The sequence below is a fragment of the Episyrphus balteatus genome, chromosome 3 (genome assembly GCF_945859705.1).
Source record: "Episyrphus balteatus chromosome 3, idEpiBalt1.1, whole genome shotgun sequence".
In the NCBI taxonomy this organism is placed as follows: Eukaryota; Metazoa; Arthropoda; class Insecta; order Diptera; family Syrphidae; genus Episyrphus; species Episyrphus balteatus.
This window is the reverse complement of record NC_079136.1, coordinates 271,085-297,224: the sequence shown is the minus strand read 5'-3', so window position 1 is coordinate 297,224 and position 26,140 is coordinate 271,085. Positions and strand designations below refer to the sequence as shown.

The following is a 26,140-nucleotide window of genomic DNA, read 5'->3' as shown; positions in this document are numbered from 1 at the left end:
GGGTGGATGGTATAGCACATTGTTTGTGCAAAACCAAATATTAATTTGCAACGTTGCCGTTATGGATGCATTAATTAAAATCAATTCCCCAATATCGTAATGTAACCCTTTACTTACCTAAATTCCACAATTGGATGAACAGCTGGAATGCATGCATTGACTGTTACTTACACAAAGCAAAGCAAAATTACAACCAAACTAATAAAGTCTGATTAATTTTAAATTGTGGAAATATTATTCCCGAATTGATTCAGATTGCGTCTGATTTCGATATCTGTATTTGTATCGCTATTGGTGTTGTTTTGCTTGTTGGTAGTTGTGTGGGGTTTTCAATACTTCCGGTTTCCCTTTCTCTCTCTATCTCTCTCTCTCATTTTGAATCTAATTTTAAAATGTTTTTGGCCCAAAGAACCCTGCATTTAGAGCCGAACCATATCATCCGAAATGTTGGACTAGGTCCCAATAATAAAACTAAAATGTCTACCAAACGAACCCATTCCCACTTGACTCCGAAGTCCGAACGGATGTGAATGCGTTTGAAAATTTGGTTTGGATGTTGAGTGTGGTTAGCATAGCTCCGCCTGAAAAGTTTCGTTGCAAACGCCTGATGGCTAGCCATTTTGGATTTGCAATTTTATTGTTGTCAGGACAAAGAATTTCATTTATACCCTACTCACAAAATTTGTATATTTGAGCTGATTTCCATTGATGTGGTTGTCTTTTTCTCATGAAAAAACAACTATTTAAATGCATTGAATACGAGAAGTTTATGTGTGTGGATGTCCTAAGAAGATTGATTTCTATTGTGTTGGTAGATAAATATGTGGAACAATGAGAAGATTTGTTTATTGATTTTAATCAAGTAACATACTTAATTGTTTATTTTTTTGCATTTATGGTATATTTCATATGGTTTAATTTCGCTATTAGACTGCTCACAATCTATGAACAAGCACTTGAAAACATTTTAGAACATTGGATAAGAGTAGAAGATTCTACAAAAGAACGATTTATTCTCATCACAATGGAGAGCACACAAATCAATCAAAAGTATTTTGAAATAAATGCAAAAACCAAGAGCACAATAAAAAGCTTAACGTCTGATGCGAATTCGAATAATTTTTTCTATGTGATGAAAATAGAACAAAGGTAAGGTACCTTTTTTAAAATTAACAATAGACAACTTCTTAAATTGCGCATCGTTATATTTAATGTACTTCTTCAATGCTTCAATCGAACAATAATTTATATGATAAAAAAGTACGTTTACGCCACAGTAAACACATTTTTCTTTTCAAAAAGTAAATTTTGATATTGTAAAAAAAATAATTAAAGTTTAAATGAAAACTTTAACTAAAATAGCTAAACAGGAAAAGATTGTGCTATACCGTCGCAGAGTGGTGCTTTTGGTGTTTTTAGGCGCAAAAAATGTATTTTCAAGGCCCTTGTATCACTTTTGAGTAGCCGAAATTTGAAATTTTAGTAAAGTATACAAAGGTAAATTTAGAAAAAGTTAAAAAATCTATTTTCTTAACCAAAGGTAATAGAAAAAAAGATTGATATTGAAATCCAGAGATATTATAAATTATATTAAAGTCACACATACAAACGAAAATTGTTGAAAATCTACAACTAGAGGTGTTAACGTCTAAAATTCAAAACCGTCGAGTTCGAGGCATGAGAAGTAATTCACAAAAAATTAACATAGGTTAATGTATTTGAAACTGCTTTTATGTCATAAGAATTAACTTGGCACGTAACTTGGCATTTAACTGAGTTCTATGGATTATTTATTTAAAAAAATTATAATATTTTTGTTTTTCAAATAAACTGCTTACTAAAAAAAAAATTAAAACTTAAAATATTTTTCTCTGGGTTTAGTTTGTATTTGTGGGGCTTATTGAACATAATAAACAGCATACTTTTATGGATACGGATTTTTGACGAAGCTTTATTTTTGGCAAGGACTGAAGTTTTAAAAAAATCATTTATTACACCTAAACCCATATATCTGGGGTAAATTATAAAAAAGTATGCAATTTTAATTTTGTTCAATTAGCCCTAAAAAATCTACTTGCTATGTAGGTCCTGAGAAAAATATTTTTAAATCTTGTTTGTTGTTTTTTTTTTTTGTAAAAAAAAATTATTTTTTTCAAAATAACACTTTTTGTTTTGAATACCTAAAAAAAAAACAATACAAAAAAAAATAAAATCATTTTTAAGGTGTGAGACCTTAAAAATGATTTTATTTTTTTTTTGTATTTTTGAAGGTGTGAGACCTTAAAAATGATTTTATTTTTTTTTGTATTTTTTTTTTTTTTATTTAATATAATTTTATTACAAAACCTAAAAGTAATGAGTTTTTAAAATCAGACAGTAAATATAGGCACTATTAAGTAATAATCGTATAAGTAAATTAGTTTTTTTCTCTCTTTAAATCTTCTAAAAACATCTGGGCTTCAGCTTTAAATTGATTACATTGTTTGAAATAAAATAAAATGCACGACTGGGGTCGCACGTACTTGCTCTTGCAGTTCAAAGCACTTTTATGTTAGTCTACTTGTAGATTTTAAAAGCTGGCTCTAAATTTAAAAAAAAATGATATTGGGGAAGAGCCGACATTTAGGGCAAAATTTTGTGAAATGAAAAATTTTTTTTTTTGTTATTTGACTTTTTTAAGAAAAAATAAAAATGCAGTTTTATTGCCACTGCTTTAAATATTACGTATACAAAGTTTAATCAAAATCGTTAGAGCCGTTTTCGAGAAATTCGCAATATCGTATTTTTTTGTATGGGAGGTATACGTTCTAAACGAGATAAAAAAAAACAAAAAAAAACCAACTTTCAGAATTCCATAAAAATCATCTGTACCAAATTTGAAGAAAATCCGTCCACCCGTTTAGGCTGTGGAAATGTGTACAGATGGACGCACAGACGCACAGACGCACAGACGCACAGACGCACAGACGCACGGACGGAATTGCGAGACCCACTTTTTCGGAATTCTCCATCATCGTAATGTTGGTTTTGATTAAAACCTCAATTTTTTTTTTTCGACACGAAACCAATACTTGCCCTATAGAGCAAGTAAAAATAGTAGGTACATAACAACGTAAAACTTCGAAAAGTAGTTCATGAAATAACTTGATTTAAAACACAAAACAAAGGAGTTTTTGGCTTTACAAAAATATAAACCAGCATAATGTAGGTGATACCATTGGTTTTTGAGAATTACAAACAATTATCCTTGGAATTATTTTCACTTGAAAGCCTAAAAATATTTAATTTAATTTTTTTGTATCCACATGGCGGAATTTAAATTTCAAAAATTTCGAAAAATCCAAATTTCTTGAATTTCTTGCTACATATATTTTGAGCGGGCCACAGATATTAATTAAAACTGTAAACGCAAAATTTAATTTTCATTGAAAAATTTCATATTTGAGCACTTTCACACACCCTTATCTTTACCTTAGCCGAAAGTCGGGTGGCCAAAAACATAGCAGAAAAAAATGTCTGTTTTTTTATTATTTTTTCCAAGACCGAGTCACATTTTTGTAATAGTAAGTTTTCCGTGGCGGTGACCAAATTTTAACAATTTTCTCTTGTCGTCCGTGTGAACTCAAATTGACGTATAGGAAAATTTCGCTCTTTTGAGACAATTATGTTTTATATTTTATTTTTAAAGTTTTTATATTATTTTATGTTTTTTGATTGATTTTTGAAACTATGTCATGCTTTTGAACTTTGTATGTATCCAAAAGAGCAAAATGCTGATTTATATATTTGAAAATGTATTTTTTTTTCAACTCTCTGAGGTCGCAATAACTGAATTTTTAAAAAGTAGATTTCTAATCTACTTACCTACGTCAGGTGTAGTTGTTTTCTTAACCAAATTGTTGACAACATATCTACTTAAACTTTGACATTGTTGTCTTTCATTATCCTTTGATTCATTTGAACCTCCAATTCAAAAGAAATTTTATAATCCTTACACATAAATATCAAACACGCCCGACCTACCATTTTTTCAAGACCTTCTTGCCTTTCTTGGTATCAGATTTATCACTGAACTTTATAGCGATTGGTTGGAGTTTTAATCTACCCCAGCCAAAGGATTTATATTTTATAATTCGATAAACAAGAAAATTTTAATTCTCTTCCGGAAGATATTTTACACAAACCGCCACAATACTCATTTGCGGTTGTTCCATCAGAATTCATACTGTCATTGAGTTTTTGGTGAGATTAATATGACTTAATTATTAAACTTGACATTACCTGGTCTGGTCAGTGGCTTTTACTTTGTTTCATATCGAATGGCTCTTGTGTCTTCTTTATTGCCCATAAACGTTAATTTAATTAATGGTAAAGGATAAAATCCCTTCTCTTCATCAAAGCCTTTAAGATTAGCGGTTTTATCTGCTATGCAGTTAAAAGAATTTATTCACTTCAAACAATGTGAAGATAAGAAGCAAGCATTTATTTATTTTCCTTCCTCCAAGACTTGAAAACATTTCTTATTTTCCTCAACAAAAATCCTAACAAAGATTAAGTTTTTAAAAGAGATTCCTTATTCGAAGAGACAGAAATTGCCTTGCTAAAATTCCAATTTCCCTCATCGGACACTTATCTAATATTCATAAGGGAAGAGAAGGCAAGGCCAATAATAAAAATGGGCTACACAAGTACTTCCTTAACCGAAACCGAATCCGAATACAAATCCGAATCCCAGTTCCCAGAGAGTAGGTAAACATCACTATTTTCTCATTTGAATTGCAAAACTACTCCGGACCGGATACAAACGATTATTATTATTTTTATTATCATCAAGTAAAACGAAAAACCTACCTGCGGATATTCCTTTGAATTGAACGGGTGACAGCAGACATATCACATGCACCCTTGTCTCCTGGCTTTCGGTTCTCGAGGCGGCTGCTGCAAAATCTGCCATCCAGAGTTGTGTAGATGGCTTTTCGTGGTACATGGGCTGTGTATGTGTTCCTGGGTGTAGGGATTTTAGTGTTTGCCGCACGTGGACTTGGCTCAAAGCCAGAATCTTGGTCTTTATTGAGTTGTTGGTGATGCTGATGATGATGCTGGTGGTTTGTTTTTGTAGCTCTGGATGCCACTTTGAGTGAACTGCGCCCTCTTGTGCCACCGCTTTTAATGCGTTTCTTTAGGCGTCGCTTCCTGCCATTATTGTACTCATTGTGCCCATTATGGACTGCCACAGAAGCAGCGGTATGGGGTGTAAATGCTCTCTCTCTGGGAGGGAGGTCACCCCCAATGTCACCAATGTTTTCATCGTCATCCATTGCGGCTTCACCGTCGCTGCTTAGGTCGCAGCCATTAAAGTCAGATTTAGCTTGTTCGTCCGAAACAATTTGAAAAGTCCTGACATCGGATTCCCTCAGTTGTTCCATGACATCATCGACGTCCACTGATTCATCGCTTTTCAAAACTTGAAAGCTACTCTTTCGCGATTGAGCTTCGACCACCTCAATGGGTGAATCAGGGAGCAGGGTGAAGGAACGACGGGATTCCTGGTCACGGATGTTTTGCGTAGTTTCGTTTGTCGGAGATGCAGAGGCCGATGGAGAGGCAGAGATAGAGCCTGGTGGAGATTGAATTGATTGCTTTGGTTTTGTTGGCTGGATTGGCTGACTGAATTGTGCTGGTTGTGCCTGTTGTGGAGTTGTGGCCACCACTTCATTCGAAACTATATTTTCAATTTTAGGCTGTGATACCTCATTGTTAAGGCTAACTTTATCTCCTTTCATTGCTGCAGCATTTTTTTGTGCTTTTGCCTGTGCTTCGACATCAGAAGGATTTTCTTGCTTTTCTTTTGTTGGATGATCTGAAGGACGAACACCTCCTTTTGAATCCTTGCCCTCGTTATCGGATACCAATGCCAACTGTTGCGGAATTTCTTGAATTTTTGGGGGTTCCGTAGTGGGTTGTGATGTTGGAATTTCATTGCTTTCAGTTGGATCCTTGGGTTTGGAGGAATCAGATTGAATGGTGCATTGTTCGGCTGAATTCTTTTCGTCCTCTTTGGGTTTATCTGCAGAAGTTTCATCATTATTCTGTTCGTTTACTGTGTCTGCTGGTGGTAGTGGTTGAATTGGAGAGGCGTTTTCTATTATTTTTTGGGGTTTTTGGATTTCAGTTGTTGTGCTATCAGTTACATGACCATCGCCAGTTGATTTTTTTTCTTGATTGGTGGCGTCGTTGTCGACCGCAGTTTTTACTGCGGTGGCAGCGGCAGTCTCTAAGACTTTGTTTATTTCTTTTGAAATAGCTTCAACATTCACAACTTCTTCAGCTTTGTTGAGGTCCTTCTGTTGCTGCTGAATTTTGGAAGTAGTTTCGGATGTATTTGTAAGTGGATGAGTGTCTGTGGTTTGTGGCTCTGCACTGGCATGGATGTCCGCCTGAGTGATTCCCACCTGCTCAGCCCGCTCCGCAGTCTCTCCATCGTCATCGGTCAAGCTCATGGATACTGGTTGGATGGGTGGAATGTGTTTAACGTTATCATCAGTTTGCTGTTTCTTGGCAGATTGAGGGTTATTTTTGTCTGATGTTTTATTGGAAGATGGACGTGATAAAGGTCTTTGTGAGGCATCGGCTGTAAATTTGGCATCAGGATGTGTGGTGTCTGCATACCCTTGTTCTTGATGATTTTTTCCGTCGTTGTATTTTCGGAGATCTTGAATGCTCCTTGTCCTACGTGAGGTTCGTTCCCTTCGTTTCATCAGTTTGTGCTTTTTTCGGTGATGGCAACAGTTTTCCCATGAGTCTTCACTTTCACTGGTGAAGACGCGCTCCCGGGATTTCTTCCGGTGAATTTCGATGTTGCTTTTGGAGCGACAGATGTCGCTGCAGCTGTCTTCTCTGCATACGTTTTTTGGGTCTCCACAGCTGCTGGTACGTCGACGAAATCGTTTTCTGTGATGCCTGCAGGTGTGACTGTAGGTGTGTTCTTTTTTGTAAATGTGCTCCTTGCAGCTGCAGCGTCCGCCTGATTCGGACTCAGAGCGGTTTGAATAAACTATGCACTTTTTTGAATCTTTAATGTTTTGAAGTTCCTCTTTTTCAACGTATTTAAGAGGTTTAACTTGTTCTTGATCATTGAAGGCATTTGAGCGTCTTGCTGAAAGACGAAGTTTAGTTGCTGGCAGTCCTCCATTGGATTGGAGGAACTTTGCAGTTGACCTGTAGCCTTTTTGAAGGGCACAGTCAAGTGGAGTGATAGAAACTCCTCTGGAATTTCTCAAAATGCTGTTGACATCAGCGCCATAGTCAAGAAGGAGCTTACAAATATCGGTATTGTCATTGGAAGCGGCAATATGCAAAAGACTGCGACCATCGTTGCTAGTTGTATTGACTTGCTTGGGTTTTTGTTCCAAGAACCACTCAACTAACTCTCTGCGACCAGATGATGCAGCTTCATGAAGCGGCAGGTCCCCCTTTGCATTTCTCAACCAAAGATTGGCGCCCCATTCTTTCAAAAGTTTGACTGTTTCTAGCTGACCCTTAGAGCAACCACAATGGGCGGGAGTACGACCTTTTCTATCTTGACGATTCGGATCAGCTTCAAGGTCTAAAAGCCGGGATGTGGCATCTGCATGTCCAAGAGTTACTGCATAGTGAAGAGCTGTGCAGCCATTAGAATCGATCAGGTCTGTTGGTGCACCGCACAAGCTGATTAATGTATCTATGCACTCAGTGTGCCCTCGAGAAGCAGCACAGTGGAGTGCTGTAAGGCCATCTCTACAGAAAAGATATATGGAAAATTTCAATGGGTCAATGTCAAAATTTCACTTACTTGTCAGCACTTTCCACCCTTGAGCCGGCTTTGACAAGAGCTATGACAGCCTTTGCCGAACCAGCTGATGCTGCCCAAAGCAATGGCTTCCGTCCATCTTTGTCGGTGATGTCTACCGAAGACTGCGGATGCGATAACAGAATGTCTAATATTTCAAAGGCTAGTTTGGATGAAGTTGCTGAACCCAATTTGCTTTCATAGTTTGCTCCACACATTTGGGCTGCGTAGTGCAGAGGACTTCCTCCATTAATATCTGGCGTTTTGACATTGGCTCCTGCTTGTAAAACAGATCTCAATGCTTCAACTTCACCGCAAACTAAAGTCAAAGGAAGATAAGAGGTTTTGAAAATTAGGAAAAATTAAACTCTATTTACCAGTTGCCCAGTGGACAACAGAATGTCCTTCATTGTCGACCGCATTCACATCAGCTTTGTTCGCTAGAAGTAAATTGACCATAGCCAAGTTACCCTGAATAACAGCTAAGTGAAGCGGTGTAAACCCATCCTCGTCGGCAGACTCCAGAAGATCTGGAGCTGCGACGGCAACACTTGCGGCAGCCACGAGGTCCGATTGTCCTGTGCAATAGTGAAGAACGCTCTTGTTGCTGTTGTCACGCTGACGGATTTGTTCGGGCTGTTAAGATAAAAATGCTTTGTTAATGATGATGTTAGTGAACAAATAAAGTGTTTTTATGTATTAAATTTTGTAAAGAAGGATTAAAACATGAAGAGGAAAAAACTAAACCGAACCTTACTATTTATTTTTAATAGTTTCTATCACAGAGTAAACATTTTTCTAAGGTTAATAAATTTCAGTGCTTTTCAATTATAAATAAAATAGATGACATGTTTTAAGAAGAGCTTCAGTCGATTTTTATTGACATAAATTGAAAATGTGAACGGAAAGAATAGACTTCTTACTGGTGTTTTGTTAATTTTCACCACACTACTGACTGTTGTTAAATAACAAAAACCTCAAACAAACAACATTCTGTTTTCTATAGCAACCATCACTAAGCTTGTTTGCTTAGAAGCAGTGGTGCCAAAGCAAATGGTGTTACCATTTTCTGCTTGTAGGTATACATAAAGAAGTTGAGTGTAACAAAGGAACGATAATAACTTTGAATACGAAAATTAGTAGGTAGTAGTACAGATAAAATTGGCATTTAATAAAAAAAAAATTGTTACACTCATGAAACTTGCCAAAAAGTTCGCTTTCGGGGTGAGAACCAAGTATCAAAAATGTCTATATAAAAAGTTGGGAGGAAGGGTTTTTTTTTTAAAAGAAATAATGAAACTCGGAATTAGGACCACAAAAACTGGGAAAAAAATGTTACACCAATGAAAATTGGTACAAAAATTGATAACAGAAACCAAGAATCTAAGCAGTCTATACAAATAATTTAGGTGAAAGGGTGTTTTTTTTTTTGGGAAATAAGGGAAATTTGCGATAGGTCCGGTAAAATCAATGCTATACAATACATATAAGGTACCTACACTCACGAAATTTATTAAAAATTTTGTCTTTCCCATGGGAATTACGAATAAAATCAGTTTATACATTTTTTTCATGCGAAAGGGTGTTTTTTTTTTTTGGTGTAGAGAAAATGTGGGTATATTGAAAAAAGTAAGTAATAATAATGGTACCGTATTGAAATTCAGCAATTCTGTTACTTTTGAGATTAGAAACAAGAATCTAAAGTTTCTATAAGAATATCATGGTTGAAAGGGTGTTTTTTTTCTGAGTGAAAGCAAAAATGTTGGGCCACCATAATGAAATTTGGTGAAAACTTTGAATTTGGAAAAGAGAGCAAGAACAAAGCGTTATCATAAATAAAATTTAGGTGAAAGGGTGTTTTTTTTTTTGAAGAGACAGTAAAATCTGTAATAGGTCATAAAAAAACAATAATTCGTGTAAAACGTCTTAAGCGTCAACGTTCAATTTGTCATCGAAACCAAAAATAAAATGAATCATTCGCTAAAACTAATTTAATAACCCCTGATATAACAAAAAATAGAAGGTTCTCTTTTTGAGTGTGAGCTATTTTGAAGAGAAAAGTATGTTGTCCCAACTAACAGTGAAATTAAACGTCTTCGAAATATTTGAAAAGCACCATAAACTTTTATCTTTAAAAAAAAGTGAAATTAAAGCAGCACGAAACCACAAGCTCTTCACAAATTCCACAATTTTCTTATTTCGTTTAACTATTTCGAATAGGTATGTTTTTCTAAATATTTTTTTTATATTATTGGCAATCCACCGAATCTATATAGAAGCTCGGGAATAATATCAAACCAACTTTCCAGTCGATATTTTTGCAAAATTAGTTCAAATAAATTAATGGTATCAATAAAAAAGACATAGAATTCCACAAATTAAACATGAATGCACCAATAAGTCATACAAAAGTTTCAACCTAATACCTACCTCAATTGTTATGTGTTTTATTTTAATACAAATCTTCTGTGTCCTTCTTAAAAAACTTTACTTAAGAAATGAAGTATTTCATCATACGGGTCAGCAAATTTCACCTGCTTTGCTTTTTCAAAGAAATAAGTATTGATTCCAATAGTTTTCAATCAAACATTTCAAATGAAAAAAAAAAAAAAACAATGGACTTGCTTATATAACATCCTTGATTATCCTTGATGTATAAGTTTTTCTAATACATCTTAAGTGGAGGACTTTTAATCGGGTCAATCTCAAGCTTGCATAGCTCGTTTGATGTGAAAAGTTTAAACATCATTCTCTGTATACCTAGCTATATCCGTTGTTATTGTTTGTGTTTTTTTTTTTTTATTAAATATTAAAGGATATACAAAATGTGAACTCTAAGCCGAGTGAAGTCGTTAGGGATCCCACAAATATCCATTCGCGTTCGCCCATCATCATAAACACTATTATGGCATTCTAAAAACAAACCAGAGAGGATAGGGATATAGAGAATATAGAAGAAAGAGCACCCACAGCAGCAGCCAGCAGGATAACTTCCGCTGTTTCACTCGCATCCTGCCTCCTCCAGCTTGATGATGTTCCTTTCATCAAGTAGACAGTGTTATTTTATATTATTCACGTTGTTGTTTATGTCCTGCCATCGATGTCCTGCTATGTTTTCACTGCTTTATTATGCTAATGTTCCTGACACATCCTAATGACCGTTAAAACAGAGCAAGCAAACAAACAAGAGTGAGAGGGAGGGAGAGAGATAGATAGAGAATGAATACTGAACGACGACAAACCCTCATCAAGAACACAGCACCCAGCAGATGCACGGAAATGTTCCATGTTTTCCGACGAAGCTTCAGCTTCAGCCCCATTCGTTCCCATCATCATGCAACTATAACGTTAAAAGTTGAAAGCATCGCATCGTCCCCAAAAGCAGTTGCAAAAGCAAAAGGACATACACCTATACCTTCTGTACACTGAACACTGAACTGCCATAATAAAGTTCTATTCTTGTCTTGCGAAGCAACATAAGCCTTTTGTTTTCGAAGTGCATATGAGTGAACGACTTTGGTAGACATGGTGGACTACTTCCTGTGGTTTGTTCCCCGAGTTGCCGACTCTGGCTCCGACTCCGAATGCCATAGTTTCATTATTCTGTTTGGAACTGCCCGGTAAACGTTGGTTTTATACTATATCAGTACAGAACCGAACAACATTTGGTGGCTGGCTTCATTGTAGTTGTCACGTCATAAGCACTTCAACTGAGGAGATGAGTATGAAAACTTTTGTAAAAGATCTAAAAACAAAAACTTTTGAGTTTCCTTTCCGCATTGGGACAACAAATATGTACTGTACACCGGTTACCGCGTACCTATACCCTGGTCTTCTTTACCATTCTTTGACGTAAAAATGGAGTTGATGCTGCCACTGCTGCTGCTTCTACTTCTGCTAACATAGAATAAGTTTCTATTTGCTAAGTGTATTGCATTCTTCGAGCATGTGTGGGTGCAAGGCAATAAATTAACAATTACCGCCGGGTTAACATAGATTTAGCTTTGATTAAACATAAAAGCGCGAGGAAAAGTTCTTTTTATGAGCAATGTTATGTTACTTCAGGCTTACATGCCTTTCATACCTCTAAACATGCTCATGTAGAACGTTCGTTTGGCACGGAAAATGGTAAAAAGGTGTAAATATGTTCAGTTCATGCTAGTTCGTAATTTAAACGTTGTTCGTAGAGTTCTTCTAATTGAAGATGTGTTTTTTTTTTTTTCATTTTCTAATATAAGCTAATATAATATAAGGAGTAACCTAAACGAGATTTAATAAATGTACATTATAATGTTTACCTGCACAGGATCGAAAAAAAGATGGCAGCGGGTGTAAAGAAACAAGTTACATGGAACTAAGCCAACTGTAGGACTTAGTAGACATTGTTGCAATAGAAAGCAGAGCAAGGTCTACTTACTCAAGGGAACGCAGTAACTAAACATTAAACAGTGTAGGTAACTATAACTTCCGTTAAAAGAAACACCTAGGAGTTATAATTTTTTGGGAGAATCTTTTGGATTAAGAAAATGGAAAAGTACGGAAAGAATATTTCATCACATATCGAACATATTTTGGAAAGCCTTATTTTTAAAAATTGATGATTTCTGATGCAGGCGATCCAATGGGGAAACTTGTGCAAGTCTGAGATTAGCTGGAAAAGAAAAGGATAGGTGTTATGCAATTAAATTACCGAGCAAAAATGTACTGCTCTGAATAGGCTAAGAAATTGCTGGAAAAGTTAAAAAAAAAAAACGGAGGATTTCCAGCAATCCAAATTTACCAGAATAGCCAATTTCTTTACTTTGTTTGAAGAAAATAACCAATCTAAGTTATGTGTTATATAGAACTTATATTCTTGTAACGGCGATTGCAGCGGATTTAAGAATTCAGTTAAACAAGATGGCTTCCCAAGTGTGAAAAGTTTAAATATCTGGGGTCTATGATAAATAACGAAGGTACTTGTGATGACGATATCAATCATCGCGTAAGCGTAGGGTGGATGAATTGGCGGGAAAATTCTGCCATCTTCTGTGATCGAAAAATGCCCCCTAAGCTGAAAGGAAGACTCTACACCGCAGTTGTGCGTCCAGCACTCACATACGGTTCACAATGTTGGACAATGTACAAAAAGTATGAGAGTAAGTTAACGGCAGCTGAGATGAAGATGCTTCGTATGACAGCAGGAGTAACAAAGCTTGATAGAATTAGAAGTACGAAGATCCGAGGAAGCCTTCATGTTAAAAACACCATCTCCAAAAAATTGAACACGACCGACTCAGTTGGTATTGCCATGTTCAAAGGAGAGATCCTGAGAACCCCATCAAAAAAGCAATATCATACAACGTTCCAACACGAAATAGAAAGAAAGGTAGGCCTAAAAACTCCTGGTACAAGCAAATGCAAAACCACCAGCATTCAGTTGGCCTTAGAAATGGAACAATACAAAACCGGGAGGCTTGCCGCCGATTTCTGAGGTCAACCCGGCGAACCCCACAGTCGGATCACTAGTGTGAAGCAGTTACGTGGGATAGTTATGATCCCCTCGACATCGAGATCATAACAGCGCCGAGAAAAAGGAAGAAGAAGAAGAAGATGGCTATTTACAAGTTAGTAAGTACCTGGTTAAAAATTCGTAGTTTTTAAGACAGCCTTTGGAATTTGGCCTTTTTCAATACCTTCTAAAAAATTAGTTTTTAATATTTCGATTTTATTACGCAATGTTTAAACAAGATGGCTATTTACAAGTTAGTAAGTACGTGGTTACAAATTCGTAGTTTTTAAGACAGCCTTTGGAATTTGGCCTTTTTCAATACCTTCTAAAAAATTAGTTTTTAATATTTCGATTTTATTACGCAATGTTTAAATAAACTTTTTATTAATTTTAAATATTTTTGTATTTAAAACCTTATTTTGAATGCAAAAAACATTCAAATGTAATCAAAATTATTTAAATGTAATTAATTTGAATTAACAAAAATAATTCCTAGACATAAGCACCTAAACTAGAACTTTATCTTGTTAAAAACTGAAATTTAATACTCGTTTTCATAATACAAGAATAGTAAATTCAAATCAAACTAGTATTAAAAATGTAAACGAAGAGCCTTTTTAAAATTGAAATTGAGGTTACCTACAATAGTATTTTATTCTAAAAAAAAAACATTAGGTAACCCTTTTTCTGATAAAAAATATAAATTAAAAATAATTTGTACTAATTTAAAGGCGCTTTGTGTTTTTTCGAAGTAAAATGTATGAATTACTTAGAAAATATAGATTAGAAATATATACATTATATAAAAATAAAAAAATGCGTTTTTAATGGACTTTAAGAGGTAAAACAAAAAGGTAAAATAATAATATTTTACTTCACAAAGTTTGGGAAAAATAATAAAACGATTATATCATAGAAAAATAAAGGCAATAATATCACCATTATTATAATTTATAAAGAGTATCTATTCCCTTTCAATAATGTTTTGTTTCATTTTCAAGAAAAAAGAAAGAAAATACTTAAAAAAACAAAAAGAATTGGAAAGAAATTTCATTATAATAAACTGAAACTTAAAATTAATGAAAAGGTCTTTGATTTTTAATACAAAAATATTAAATTTCAATAAAACTTGTATCAGGCTCATAAATGAAATAATGTACATTCAAAGTATTAAAATTTTGGTGTTGGCTCATATGTACCTAACCCAAATTTTCATAGAATCCAAGCCAACATTTTTGACAGTTTAATTTTTTCAAGTACCTACTATAATTTAAATAAAGATGGCATAGTTAAATGAAGTGTTGCCGTAGCATAATTGTTATTCATTTTGTTTAACATATACTGGTGCTGTGCTTCGGCTGATGGTGCTGCGAAATGAAATCACATTCAAGTCCTTCTCAAATATTGGGTCACTTCCACCATTAACTTGTTCCTTAATTCGTGCTTGAAGCCACTTCCTCTGCTTTGTGCCATAATGTATGGTCCGGTAATACCAAATAATAACTGCTTGACTATCAGTCAAAATACCATGATTTAGGTTGTGGTATGGTTCTATGTATGGTTCGGTTATGTATGTCTCTCAGACCTTTGGAAAAATACAGCCGTATTCCTTTATCGGTATACTGTTACCATTGTGATTTCGTTTAGTCCCACAAACACAAACTACAAAGTCTTTGTATATCAAATTTCCGTTTCCAATAAACCCACATCATCAATTAATAAATCATTTATTGACCACATACGACCAAACATTCATACTCTTCTCTGGATTTTCTAAATTAATTTTGTCTTGGTTCCAAGAACTAAGGGTGTATTGCTCAAAAGCAAAATATATGTGTGTGTGTAGTGTACAACTCCAAATCAATTTATATAACTCTGATACAAACTAATAATTAGCTTTAAACTATTTTTTTTTTTAATTTTCTTTGTTTGATTTGGCTCACAATCTAAAGCTTTAATACAATCAATCTTTGTTCATTCAAACGAACTATTCAGCTCAAACTATACCAAGAATAAAAATCGGAATGAGACAGGAGACATATCCATAAATTTAAATGTTAGGTTTCCTCCATTTCGAACCACGCTTTCATAAAACAAATTTTTATCTCTTTTTTCCACAACAGCAAATCTCATATCCTTTTTGAGATATATATTTTTTCGCACAATTCCATGATAAATGGTGGTGTGCAAGCAATGATTTCAAACTTTATGTCATGTCGTTAAATCTAAGAATTCAGTGATTTTATCAAATTCAATTAAAGACCTTCCTCGATTGACTGCGCTGTGTGGTTCTCAAACCCGCCGCAATGGAGGAAGCAATTTATAATTTGAACTTATTCTTCTTGTCATCTTTCGACACGATAAGTATTTAGCAAAGAAGAAGAAATAAAAATTGAAAAAAGGACCAAAGACCGACTTTACGTCGACTATGCGACAACACACAGACATTTTAGACATTTGACATGTCGCGCATTGACTAGCCGTTCCCTATCCTTTATGTCGGAACTTTTTCACTTTTCTTGGAAAAAAGGTAGAAATTAATTTAATTTTTGGTTTCCCCATCTGAAGCCTAATGTATAGGAGCCTTTCCCTTCTACCTTCTCCAACACAATCCTACCAAAAGGAAAAAGGGAAAATAGGTATATATAAATTTTCTTCGTCTTCAATATTGAATTGATCTACATTTCAAGTTGATTACATGCTAGGATTTGGGGGCTTCTTTGCGGTTGGTTTATTTTGGGAATTAAAATGTCATGAAAATGTCGATGAGTTCAGCACAATTGGAAGTTTTATTGTTGGCCATAATTGCTTCTCTCTTGATAATTATGTTCTTTTGTGTTTGGGGGAACATTGTGCGTTTTTGTTTTTTGTTAACGTCGTCGTGTCGGTCGTCGACGTTCAACGGATTGCTTGAGATCCGAAAATTGAATATTCTTGCATCTAATAAAACTCTTGGCAAGCTGGTCTTGATATGGAATATTAAGTATCTTTGCTGTGATAGACCGGATGTTTAATGACGAGTCAAAGTAAATATCGTAAAAAGAAGAAGTATGTTTTGAAGGCATAAATTTAGTCTGGCATCTTTGGGCTTTGATTAGGTTTTGATTGCCAGATAAAACGTTAGATGAAGTGAAGATAGTAAATTTATTTACAAAAAAAAATTTGTTTTATTACTTACCTACTGGGTTAATATTTCAAAGAATTTTTGTTTTGTTAATACGAAAGATACTTGACAAAAATACGTTTATGGCTACGAAACTTACAAAGCATCCAGAAATCATTTATCAGATGGATGCGTTTACTGATATGGTAACTAATTAAGAACATTATGATTGGGTTAAATTTTGTGCCTCACAGAACAAAAAGCTTCAGACCCAAAGCAAACTTTTGGTGTTGCTCCACCTGTAAGGATACTATTAAAATTCGAGAATCGTTTTTTTAGGAAAACAGAAGCAAGAAATACCTTTTATGCTCTGATTATAAGAACCGAATTCTTATACGAACAAATACTCAGAAGGAAAATACTGCAATGTCTTAAAGACAGTAAGAACTTTTGGTCATTTGTTAAAAATGTCAAAAAATCATAATCAAAATTGGTTTCCGCATTCATATTTAATGATAACCTTGTATATTGATAAAGACAATTTGCTTAACAATTTGCCTCAAAATTCACTGTATCAAGTAGCAAAATGAGTCCACCTGGGCTTTGAACCGCTAGAAAGGGAATAGAGTACTCAAATATGTCAACATTCACAAATCTGCGGGTTCAGATGGTAATTCCCCCATTGTTTTCAAGAAATACTTTTCTAAGCTAGCAAAACCCTTTCGTAACCTTTTTTAACAATCCTATTCCTTGGCTCATTTTCTTAGTGGTTGGAAAAAAGCATTTGATCAACCAATGTCCATTTAGGTATTATGTAGATACTGTTAAAAATACAGTGAAATATTTTGGTTTTCTCAGGTGATGTAAAAACTTCTTTTCCCCTTCTGACCTTTATGAGGCGTACTTCTCTAATTCGTAGTTTCTCTCAAAGATTTCATTCCTACTACTACCTTTTCTTACCAATTTATACTTTAAACGTTCTTTATCAAATAAACAAAGTTAAATGCCCTTCTCAATTACAAGTAAAACATAACTCAAGTAGCACACTGGTGTATAAATTGGTGTAAATTCATTAATTTTGGTGTAAAATTGAGAAATTTGAATAAAATGGTGTATTTATCAAAAAAGATGGTATAAAAATTATACCATCATCTTTTCTGTGCAAAATTTCAACATTTCTTTTAAGATTCCGTGCAAAAATACGCCGATATTCAATTGTTTTTATAATACACCATTATTGGTGCATAAAATTATTCGATTCTCAAATGAACCGAAACGGTATATTTTGTACACTCTCTTTGGTGTAGTAAGTACACCCTGTGGACATAAAATTCACCAGACTGCATAAGTGGGAGACGTCATATTTTTCCATGGCCGCCATTTAAATAATGAAGACAGCGATTAATTACACTGTGTTCGAAAATGGAACTTTTTTTTTCCGACGGAGGGCTCTCATGTCTACTAAAGATAATTCGAGTATGCTGAACACGATGGCGTACTCAGTTTTTCTGGATTAGGTCAAATAAGAAAGATTTTTGCGTTTGAAATTTTGTTTGTACATGCCAAAAATGAGGGTATAAAACACCATATATTTTCCAATTTTTAATTTTTTATCGATGTTAAATAATGGAAAATCTATTTTTTGAGAAGTATTATTCGTAAAAGAAGTTATCGAAAAAAATCTGTCGAATGACATTTGAAATCATTATTTTATGGCAAAAAAACTTCGATTTTTCTTGTATTTTTCGTTTTACTTAAATTAAAATGCAGCACTCGGTGGCAACGATTTGATCAACAATCATTACAGTTTATGTTAAAAGTAAGTTGCACTTTAACAGTGAGATAGTTAAAGTTTTTAACTTATTCTTTTTTATAATGAAAGTTGGATATTCAAGAGTATTTTTTTGTGTAAGAGTGAATCCCAAAGGTTTGAACCTTAAGAAAAAAAATAGTTTTTGAACTTAAAAAAAATTTAAATTAAAATATTGATACCATGCCTAATTTTGTAATTAAATATCTACATATGTATAATATTCCAGAGTACTAACACATAAAAAATTTTTGAATTTTCGTATAAATTTGTACCTTTATAGTTAAAAAATTTAAGAAAAAGTGAAAAAAATTTGACGTTTTTTGCCATAAAATAATGATTTAAAATGTCATTCGACAGATTTTTTTTCAAATAACTTCTTTTACGTATAATCCTTCCAAAAAATAGATTTTCCATCATTTAATATCCATACAAAATCAAAAATTGGAAAATATCTTGTGTTTTATACCCTCATTTTTGGCATGTGCAAACAAAATTTCAAACGCAAAAATCTTTCTTATTTGACCTAATCCAGAAAAACTGAGTACGCCATCGTGTTCAGCATACTCGAATTATCTTTAGTAGACATGAGAGCCCTCTGTCGGTTTTTTGAACTATCACAGTGTTATTTTACTATAATAGTACTATATCGGCCTAATATCCCGCATTCTTACTTTTTTTCGATTCGTTTATATTATAATAAGAGAATTTTCCAAAAAAATGTAAAAACAACAAAAAAATTATTATTTTTGAAAAACTTATTTTTAAAATCGAAAAAAAAAATCATTAATTCATTGAAATCTTTGAGGCGCTCGATTTTTAGACGGGGTAGTATCTAAAATCAGTAGATGGAATTTGTTTCGTTCTTAAATTAGGCACTCAAATTCATATTTAATCATTAGTTAATTGTATTGTGATAGAGAATAATTTATTTTCATTTATTTCATAAGAAATAGTGTATACATTTTAATTCATCAAACTATTTAAGGTTAAAAAATAAACTTTGGCTCAAATTATAAATCAGAATAATTTAAATGGTGTATTTTATTCATAGATTTATTGTGTATTTTTCAATTTCAAAGGAATAATTTTTCACCAAAAACCAGTTAATTTTTTATACCACTAGCTCTATTTATATACCAAAATCGGTTTAATTTTTTAACCAGCGGAGTTTATTATATACGAGAAAATGGTATATTTTTTATATTCAAAATGCATATCACGAAAGTGCAAAAAATACTCCAAATATTTTGGTGTATTTTAGACTTTTGTGCTACTTGAGAAACAGCTTCTCTTCAAATTTCTATTTTAACATGACTTCTTAATATTATCTATAATCAATTATTCTGAAAAGACAAACAAAAATAATATTAACTTTCTACAAAAATAAAGGTTTGTTATCGAGAACTCATTGAAAGGTCTCTTTCCATTAAAAGTACCTACTTATAGAAATTGATTGTGCCCCATTTTCAAGCCCGTGGCACTTTTAAAACTTCATATATTTAACTTAATACTTAACCCTCCTCACACACACCACACACCTTGTGTCGAAGAAAGCTTAATGATTGTGTACGAACAGACTCGTTAACAGCTCCTATCCAATAAATTTTCCTCAATCTCAAAGCACCTACCTACATCTCCTACAACATCATAATTTATACATATACAATAAAGCAATAACAAAGTGAACTTTTCTAATCAAGGTGTTTTATATACATCCTTGTATACATTCTATAAGAAATAGAGGGACTCGCTTGCCTTCATATCGGAGTTCGCAGCCAACAGAAAGTTTCGTATCGATTTTGATATGTTGCCGTAACATAGAGTAAACTTTGATCCTTTTCGTGTTTCACTGCAAACGCATGCACAGTTTCATGAGGTTTACTTTCTTTAATTATAGACAAACGTCAATTGACGAAGGTCAAAGACTATCTTTGCTTTGAGTTTGACAGATAATATTTTTTTTTGTACTCGTAAAAGCAAAGTTTTCCTTTCTCAATTTAATAATGATAATTATTAGGAAACGTTTACTTTGAACAAAATTGCAAAGAAACTATTTAATCTTAAGAGATAGTGAGAGAGAAAAAGGTTTATACAAAAAAAGCCGTCCAGTAACGTTATAGCATCTTCTGAGCTCTTTGTTTAAATTTCTTTTATCGGGCTTTTGCAGTTTCCTTTTGTGTTATCATATTGTTTGTTAACTGCTGTATACCTCCCCTCTCCTGTTTATTCGGGCGAGAGTGAAGAGAGAGAAAGAGAGAGTGGGCCTATTAAGGATAATAAAATAATCTCTCAAAAGGAAATGGTTCTTTTAATTGTTCTTCAACCTTTTATGCTGGTACAAAGCACGCTTCAGAGGATTTCAGAACCAACAACACAATAGACTGGGCAGAGAATGGGTGGCGGGCGGGTGCGATGGTGCTTTTGGGCAAACCAATGGGTGTTTACTCTCTTGTTGATAAGCATTGTTATGTTAATAGGTCCTGCAGTACTAAATATATTTTGCGCAAACAATAAACAAATTAAAAAGTTTTTTACGTAACAACAACTAAGACCTTTGTACGCTGCCGCTGCTGCTACCCCTCAAGAACACAAGATAACCATCTTATATTTTTGGAGCTGCTTTTGACGTTATTTTTAGAAATTTTTTCTGGCGTAACGCTCAATGTGCTCAGTGGTGCAGGGAAATAAAGCTCCGGAAAGTAAGTCCTGGTAAACGCTTTTGTTCGACTTGGCGAAAAACATAATTTTTCATGTGAAGTTTAACTAAATTCTAATGAAAATTAAAAAGAAGTGCACAAAACTTGTTAACTCTTTATAAGATTAACGAAATTTGTTGGAAGAAAATAAATAAGGAATAGATAATGCAAAAAAATAGTATTTGAAGTACAGAATAAACATAATTGAATATTGAAGGTTCTCATATTACTATTTTAACTTATTACCACAATAACCGCTGTTACTTACACAATAAATAGGTTTTGCAAGTATTGCTTTGGGGTCTTGAGAATTCAGCAAGAGTTATCACTGAACGATCTCTAAAAAAAAACATTTTTCTTGTTATGTATATATTCGGGCGTTGGCAGGCGAAGATGAAATATTGTGAATTTAGGGAAAGTACTGATATAAATGTAAAAACTCATGTTTCTGGCCCCTGACAACAATGTAACGCCACGAGTTAAAGCTGCCAGACAATTCGTTATAAGAACTAGGGGTGTGCTAAAGAGTGATTTTTAAATAGCAGGGATAGCAGTGAGGATCGTAAAAAAAGAGCAGCTTTAAATAACTGTTTTTTTAATCACTCTTTAAAATGAAGTTTACGCCGTAAATTATTCTTTAAGTTTCTTTCTGATTTAAAATATGATTGAAAAATGTATAAAAGGAAAGTGACCATTTTCGAATTTTTATAATAAGAAATAACTCTTTGAAGGAGTGGCACAATTGTATTTCAAATTGAATTTCTCTGTTACGTCATCATCATGGTAATCTAGTTAAGTAAATCATTAGGTAGGTATGGAAAAAAAAATAATGACAAAAATCTGTGAATTTTTTTAATAGCCGGTAACATTTTCTGAGCAGAACAGTAAAGTTACAAAGAACAAAGAGCAGTTTTGCTTAAAAAAGCAGTGAAATCCTTAAGATTATAGAACATTTTTAATATTCTCCCTGTTCACTTGATCGCATTACATACATTCATCATTGCATATAAACAAAAAGACCAAGCAAATTCGATTGGGTTGGATTTTTTAAGGCTGAGCACTGATTGAGAAGATATATTGAATTTGGTTATACCTCTACTCCTAAAATTGGCTGTGGGCTCTTAGACAACAATGAAAAATTGTAGGTATAGAAGTTTAATTAAAATTGCACTGTTTTAAACATAAAAAGAATTAGGAATTTTTTATTCTCGTTTTAGTGCCATATTTGCCTTAAAATAAATGTTTGACAATTCAATATTTGTATTCAACGACTTCAAAATCATAAAATTTGTCACTAAAAGCAATATTATCACAATTTTCCTAAGCCTTTTTGAATTTTACAATCCTCTTTGTATCTCGTGTGTCCCGATCGGCCTTTGATTTAATTAATTTTTTTAAAGATATTTATTAATCGCTTTAAATAGTATTGTGAAATGTATAGGTACCTTTCAAATAAAACAAAAAAAAATAAAACGTGTACGTTAAATATTATTGTTTAATGCATCAAAGCTTATTACACGTACCAATCCCATAAATCCTTTTTGCGTGACAACTGGTATGCACTTAAATTAACAGGCAATTATCATTAAGATTTAATAGCATTGCTAAGCTTCTTTAGCAACCCTTAGTGCAAACCACGTAATACGACTATGCAGATTGAAATACATTCCGAATGCTCGCGGGTGTAAAAATTGATTTAGGTACCTTTCCAATTTTTTTTTTATACCGCCGCACCTCTATGTAAAATTATATCCTACAAACCTATATACCTACATTGGCTAAGCATTATTCAAGGTTCAACAACAACAACAACAAAGAAACTCCTGATGAAGATAAATCATAGAGGTAAAACATTTAAATTTATTTATCCACAAAAAGTGTATAATACATTATTCGTTTTAGTGACTTACAAAAAGAAAACAAAAGAAAGGGACAAATAATTCAAGATAATTTAACTTAAGTGTCGCAATTTATCGCCTGTTAAATAAAAGGTGGTGATATTAATTATTGTGAGAAGAGAGCGCGTCTTTTGTACCTTAATTCCACGAAATAGTGCTGAGCTGATGTTGAAATTTAAAACTAGCAATTTGTTGAATTTTGAAAATTTTAAGATTTTGTTTGAAATATTCTTAAAGAAATCGAAGATGGAAGCTATATAATAAAATGATTTATCTCTTCTTCAATGGCTTTAAGTTTTAGGTCCGTAAAGGAATAAGAGCAAGATTGAAACCAAAAATCAAGTGTTAAAGAAAAGCCAAAGTTCTACCATGAAAATTATAATTTGCATTAAGTCAGGCATAGCAAAAACAAGCAAGGTATAGACAAGTTCTAAGAATTTACTAAGCTTTGAGTAGACCATTCAATTAAATTCTTAAGCTGAGAAGTGTCGAAGCAATTCTTCAAGAAATTTAGTTTTGTGTTTGCTTAGTGAAACTTGTTCGTTTTACATCACAGTTTTGGAACATAAATAAGTAATTAAGTTTTTATATTTATTCATATATTGATTTTAAGGCAAATCTTTTCAAATCTTTCAAATTTCATTTTTTTAGCGAAAGAATTAACTCGAATAACATTAAAAGGTTTTTATGTTATTTTAATAATTAATTAGTATACATAATTATTGTACTTTATTCATAGGAATAAAAAGATGCATTTAATCTTATAATATTATAAATATCATTATTTTTTGTTTCCGAATCTGCAAAACTTAAAAAATTTCACACAATATACATACATAGGTAGACAAAGCACCTTCCTCGTTAAATGCTTATAAATTTATTATTCTCTAGAATTCCATTGAATTTATTTTAGATTTTCTTAAGTAAAATTTCTACTTGCGATTTACTAGAATTGTTTATGTTTTAATTTCAAAAGAATTTCTATAATTGCAATTTCCATGAATTTATGGTTGCATGAAATCTTTGAGACAATTTTATTCACACCCTCACACAATACAAATTCCAAGTAGATTATGAATGGTCTTTTGCGGGGGCGTACTACCATATAAATTCATGACATAAAAACATTTTAATCTTATATTTCATTGAAATAAAATATAAAATAATTAATTTCTTAATTCTATGTTGCTTAATTTTCATTACAATTTGGTAAGGCAAGGAATATTTAATGGCAAGGGTTTGAAATTAGTTATTTCTTAGAATTGAAAAATCATATTTTTCCTACGTTTTTCTCTGAAATGATCATTTTACGTATAGATGGATGTTTTTGTGTCTTTGGGAAATAATGAGTTATAAATATACACATACACAATGAGGTTAAAAGTTACAAAAAGTTCACTATGGCGTATACGTACTTTTTTGGATCTTTTTTTTTACATTTTATGTTTATTTACTTTAAACATGAAATCTATATATAGAAAGATTTTTTTTTAAATAAGGTGCAGTGCATATAAACAACTATAATGTTTATTAGCAAGTGACTGATGGTGTTAGGTATACGGTATACCTAAAAATGATAACTGCATTAAAATAAAATCAGTAAAAGAGTAATTCCTTGGTACATCATGCCCATATTTTTAGTATTTAACCATGATAACTGAATGATAATCCCACATGGAAAACGAATAGTTTTTGATTCTCTTATTTGTAACTTAAGACACCTCTTTGACAAAAGATTTTATTTTTTTTTTTTTTTGGAAAAACTAGCACTCTTCCAATTTGTTGTGATGTTGCTCGGGATAGAATATAGCAGGACTGGAAAGGAGTTCCCTCATAGGAGAGCTTTTAAACAAATATTCTACCGAAATATTAGACTCAGCTACTTAACTAGATGTACAGCCAGCGCACATAGGAGTATTCTGGTCGAAAAGCTAGACAAAAGTCGATTTTCTAAAAATCTAACTTTGAATTAAAGTTTTTACAAAGCGGATGCTAAATATACATGAGATAATATCATGCACTTCTTTTTTTTTGTGGTAAAGTGTTTGGTGTGTCAAAACAAGTTCAAAGTCAGCTGTTTATTTTCTGGAATTTTTTTTGTATAATTTTTGCTGATTTGGTGAGTATATTTAGAGATTGATTGTGAGCAAGTATGCTTTTAAACATTAAATTTTCATATGAAAAATTCAATTGCAGGTATTGAATAATAATTAAAGAGTAGTTATGGAAATATTAAATTTTTTTTGTTTGAGTAAATGACAGTGGGAAAAGAGTCTGCCACATATAGATATTTTTATTACTTTTTTTTAAAGTCTAAGTGTTTTGTTATAGTATTCCCTCCTATTCTGCTTCGATACATAGATTTATGATAACTTTGACTATTCTTTAAATTTAATGTCAAAAAATTGGGTGCGATTTTTTGCGATTAACAAAATAATTTGCGAGTGAAATTTTCACTTTTAGAAAAATCACTCATACGCCCTACGTTTAATTTTAACTGGTTGTTAACATTTTCCAGAAATTTTTTTATTGATATTAATGCATTTGGATTCACTAAGCCTAAAAATCACAATGGTTCCATTCTAGAAGGTCTATTATTTTAGATATTTAATTTTTTCACATTTTGGGTGTATTAAATTTCATATACTATTTTTTTTAGTTTTTCTTCTCACAAGCGTTTTTAAAGTTTTGCTGAAAAAAAATTATTTCCTTGCATAAATAATAATTTTTAGCAAAAATAATTAGTTTTACTTCAAAAAATAATTTTGTCCAGGTTTTTGATCGAAATAGGTACTCATATGTCAGCGTTGCAAACCCATTCAGTCAAAATTATGCCTCACTTGAAAAAAAATTATGCCTTTTCAAATAAATTATGCCTCAATTTAAATTTCTTAGTTTATGCTTAAAAATTGTATACAAAAAGTACACAAGTACACAAAACGAAATGTTTATTTAATCAATTTATACATTAAGGGCCAATTTTTCAATAGCCAGATAAACCTCAGATAGAGATTATTCCTAGGAATAAAATTTTTTACATTGAAATTTATTCTTTAGTCTAACTGACGATTGAAAAATTTAGGCAACTTATTTGTCACGTAACGGAAACTTATATTCTTCGAAAGGAAAATTTTAAGACGTTGCTTCATATAATTGGAAGAAATTAGCGGCCAATTTTTTTCACCAATACAAAATATTAGCCTATTTGCAAGCGTTTTAGGCCTTTTTACAGCAACTAAATTAGATTCTTTTCTAGTAATAGGGATTAGTGTGAACAAAATTCTTCGAAAAATAAATGGTAAAAACAAATT

General features: G+C 32.7%; 1 protein-coding gene across 5 annotated transcripts in view; it reads right to left on the bottom strand.

Moving 5' to 3' along the window:
- The window catches only part of LOC129914190 (ankycorbin), a 59,026-nt gene that overhangs the window by 19,371 nt on the left and 13,515 nt on the right, over positions 1 to 26,140 (bottom strand). For 3 of the 5 annotated variants that reach the window (XM_055993319.1, XM_055993320.1, XM_055993318.1), the window contains 3 exons: positions 8,206 to 8,464; positions 7,832 to 8,147; positions 4,852 to 7,776 (listed from right to left, as the gene is read on the bottom strand). In XM_055993319.1, coding sequence (XP_055849294.1) covers positions 4,852 to 7,776; positions 7,832 to 8,147; positions 8,206 to 8,287 — 3,323 coding nt within the window. In that variant the 5' untranslated portion in view covers positions 8,288 to 8,464. Of the gene's footprint in view, positions 1 to 4,851; positions 7,777 to 7,831; positions 8,148 to 8,205; positions 8,465 to 8,580; positions 8,734 to 26,140 lie in introns of those variants that run through there. The other 2 variants (XM_055993321.1, XM_055993322.1) reach the window with 2 other exon arrangements.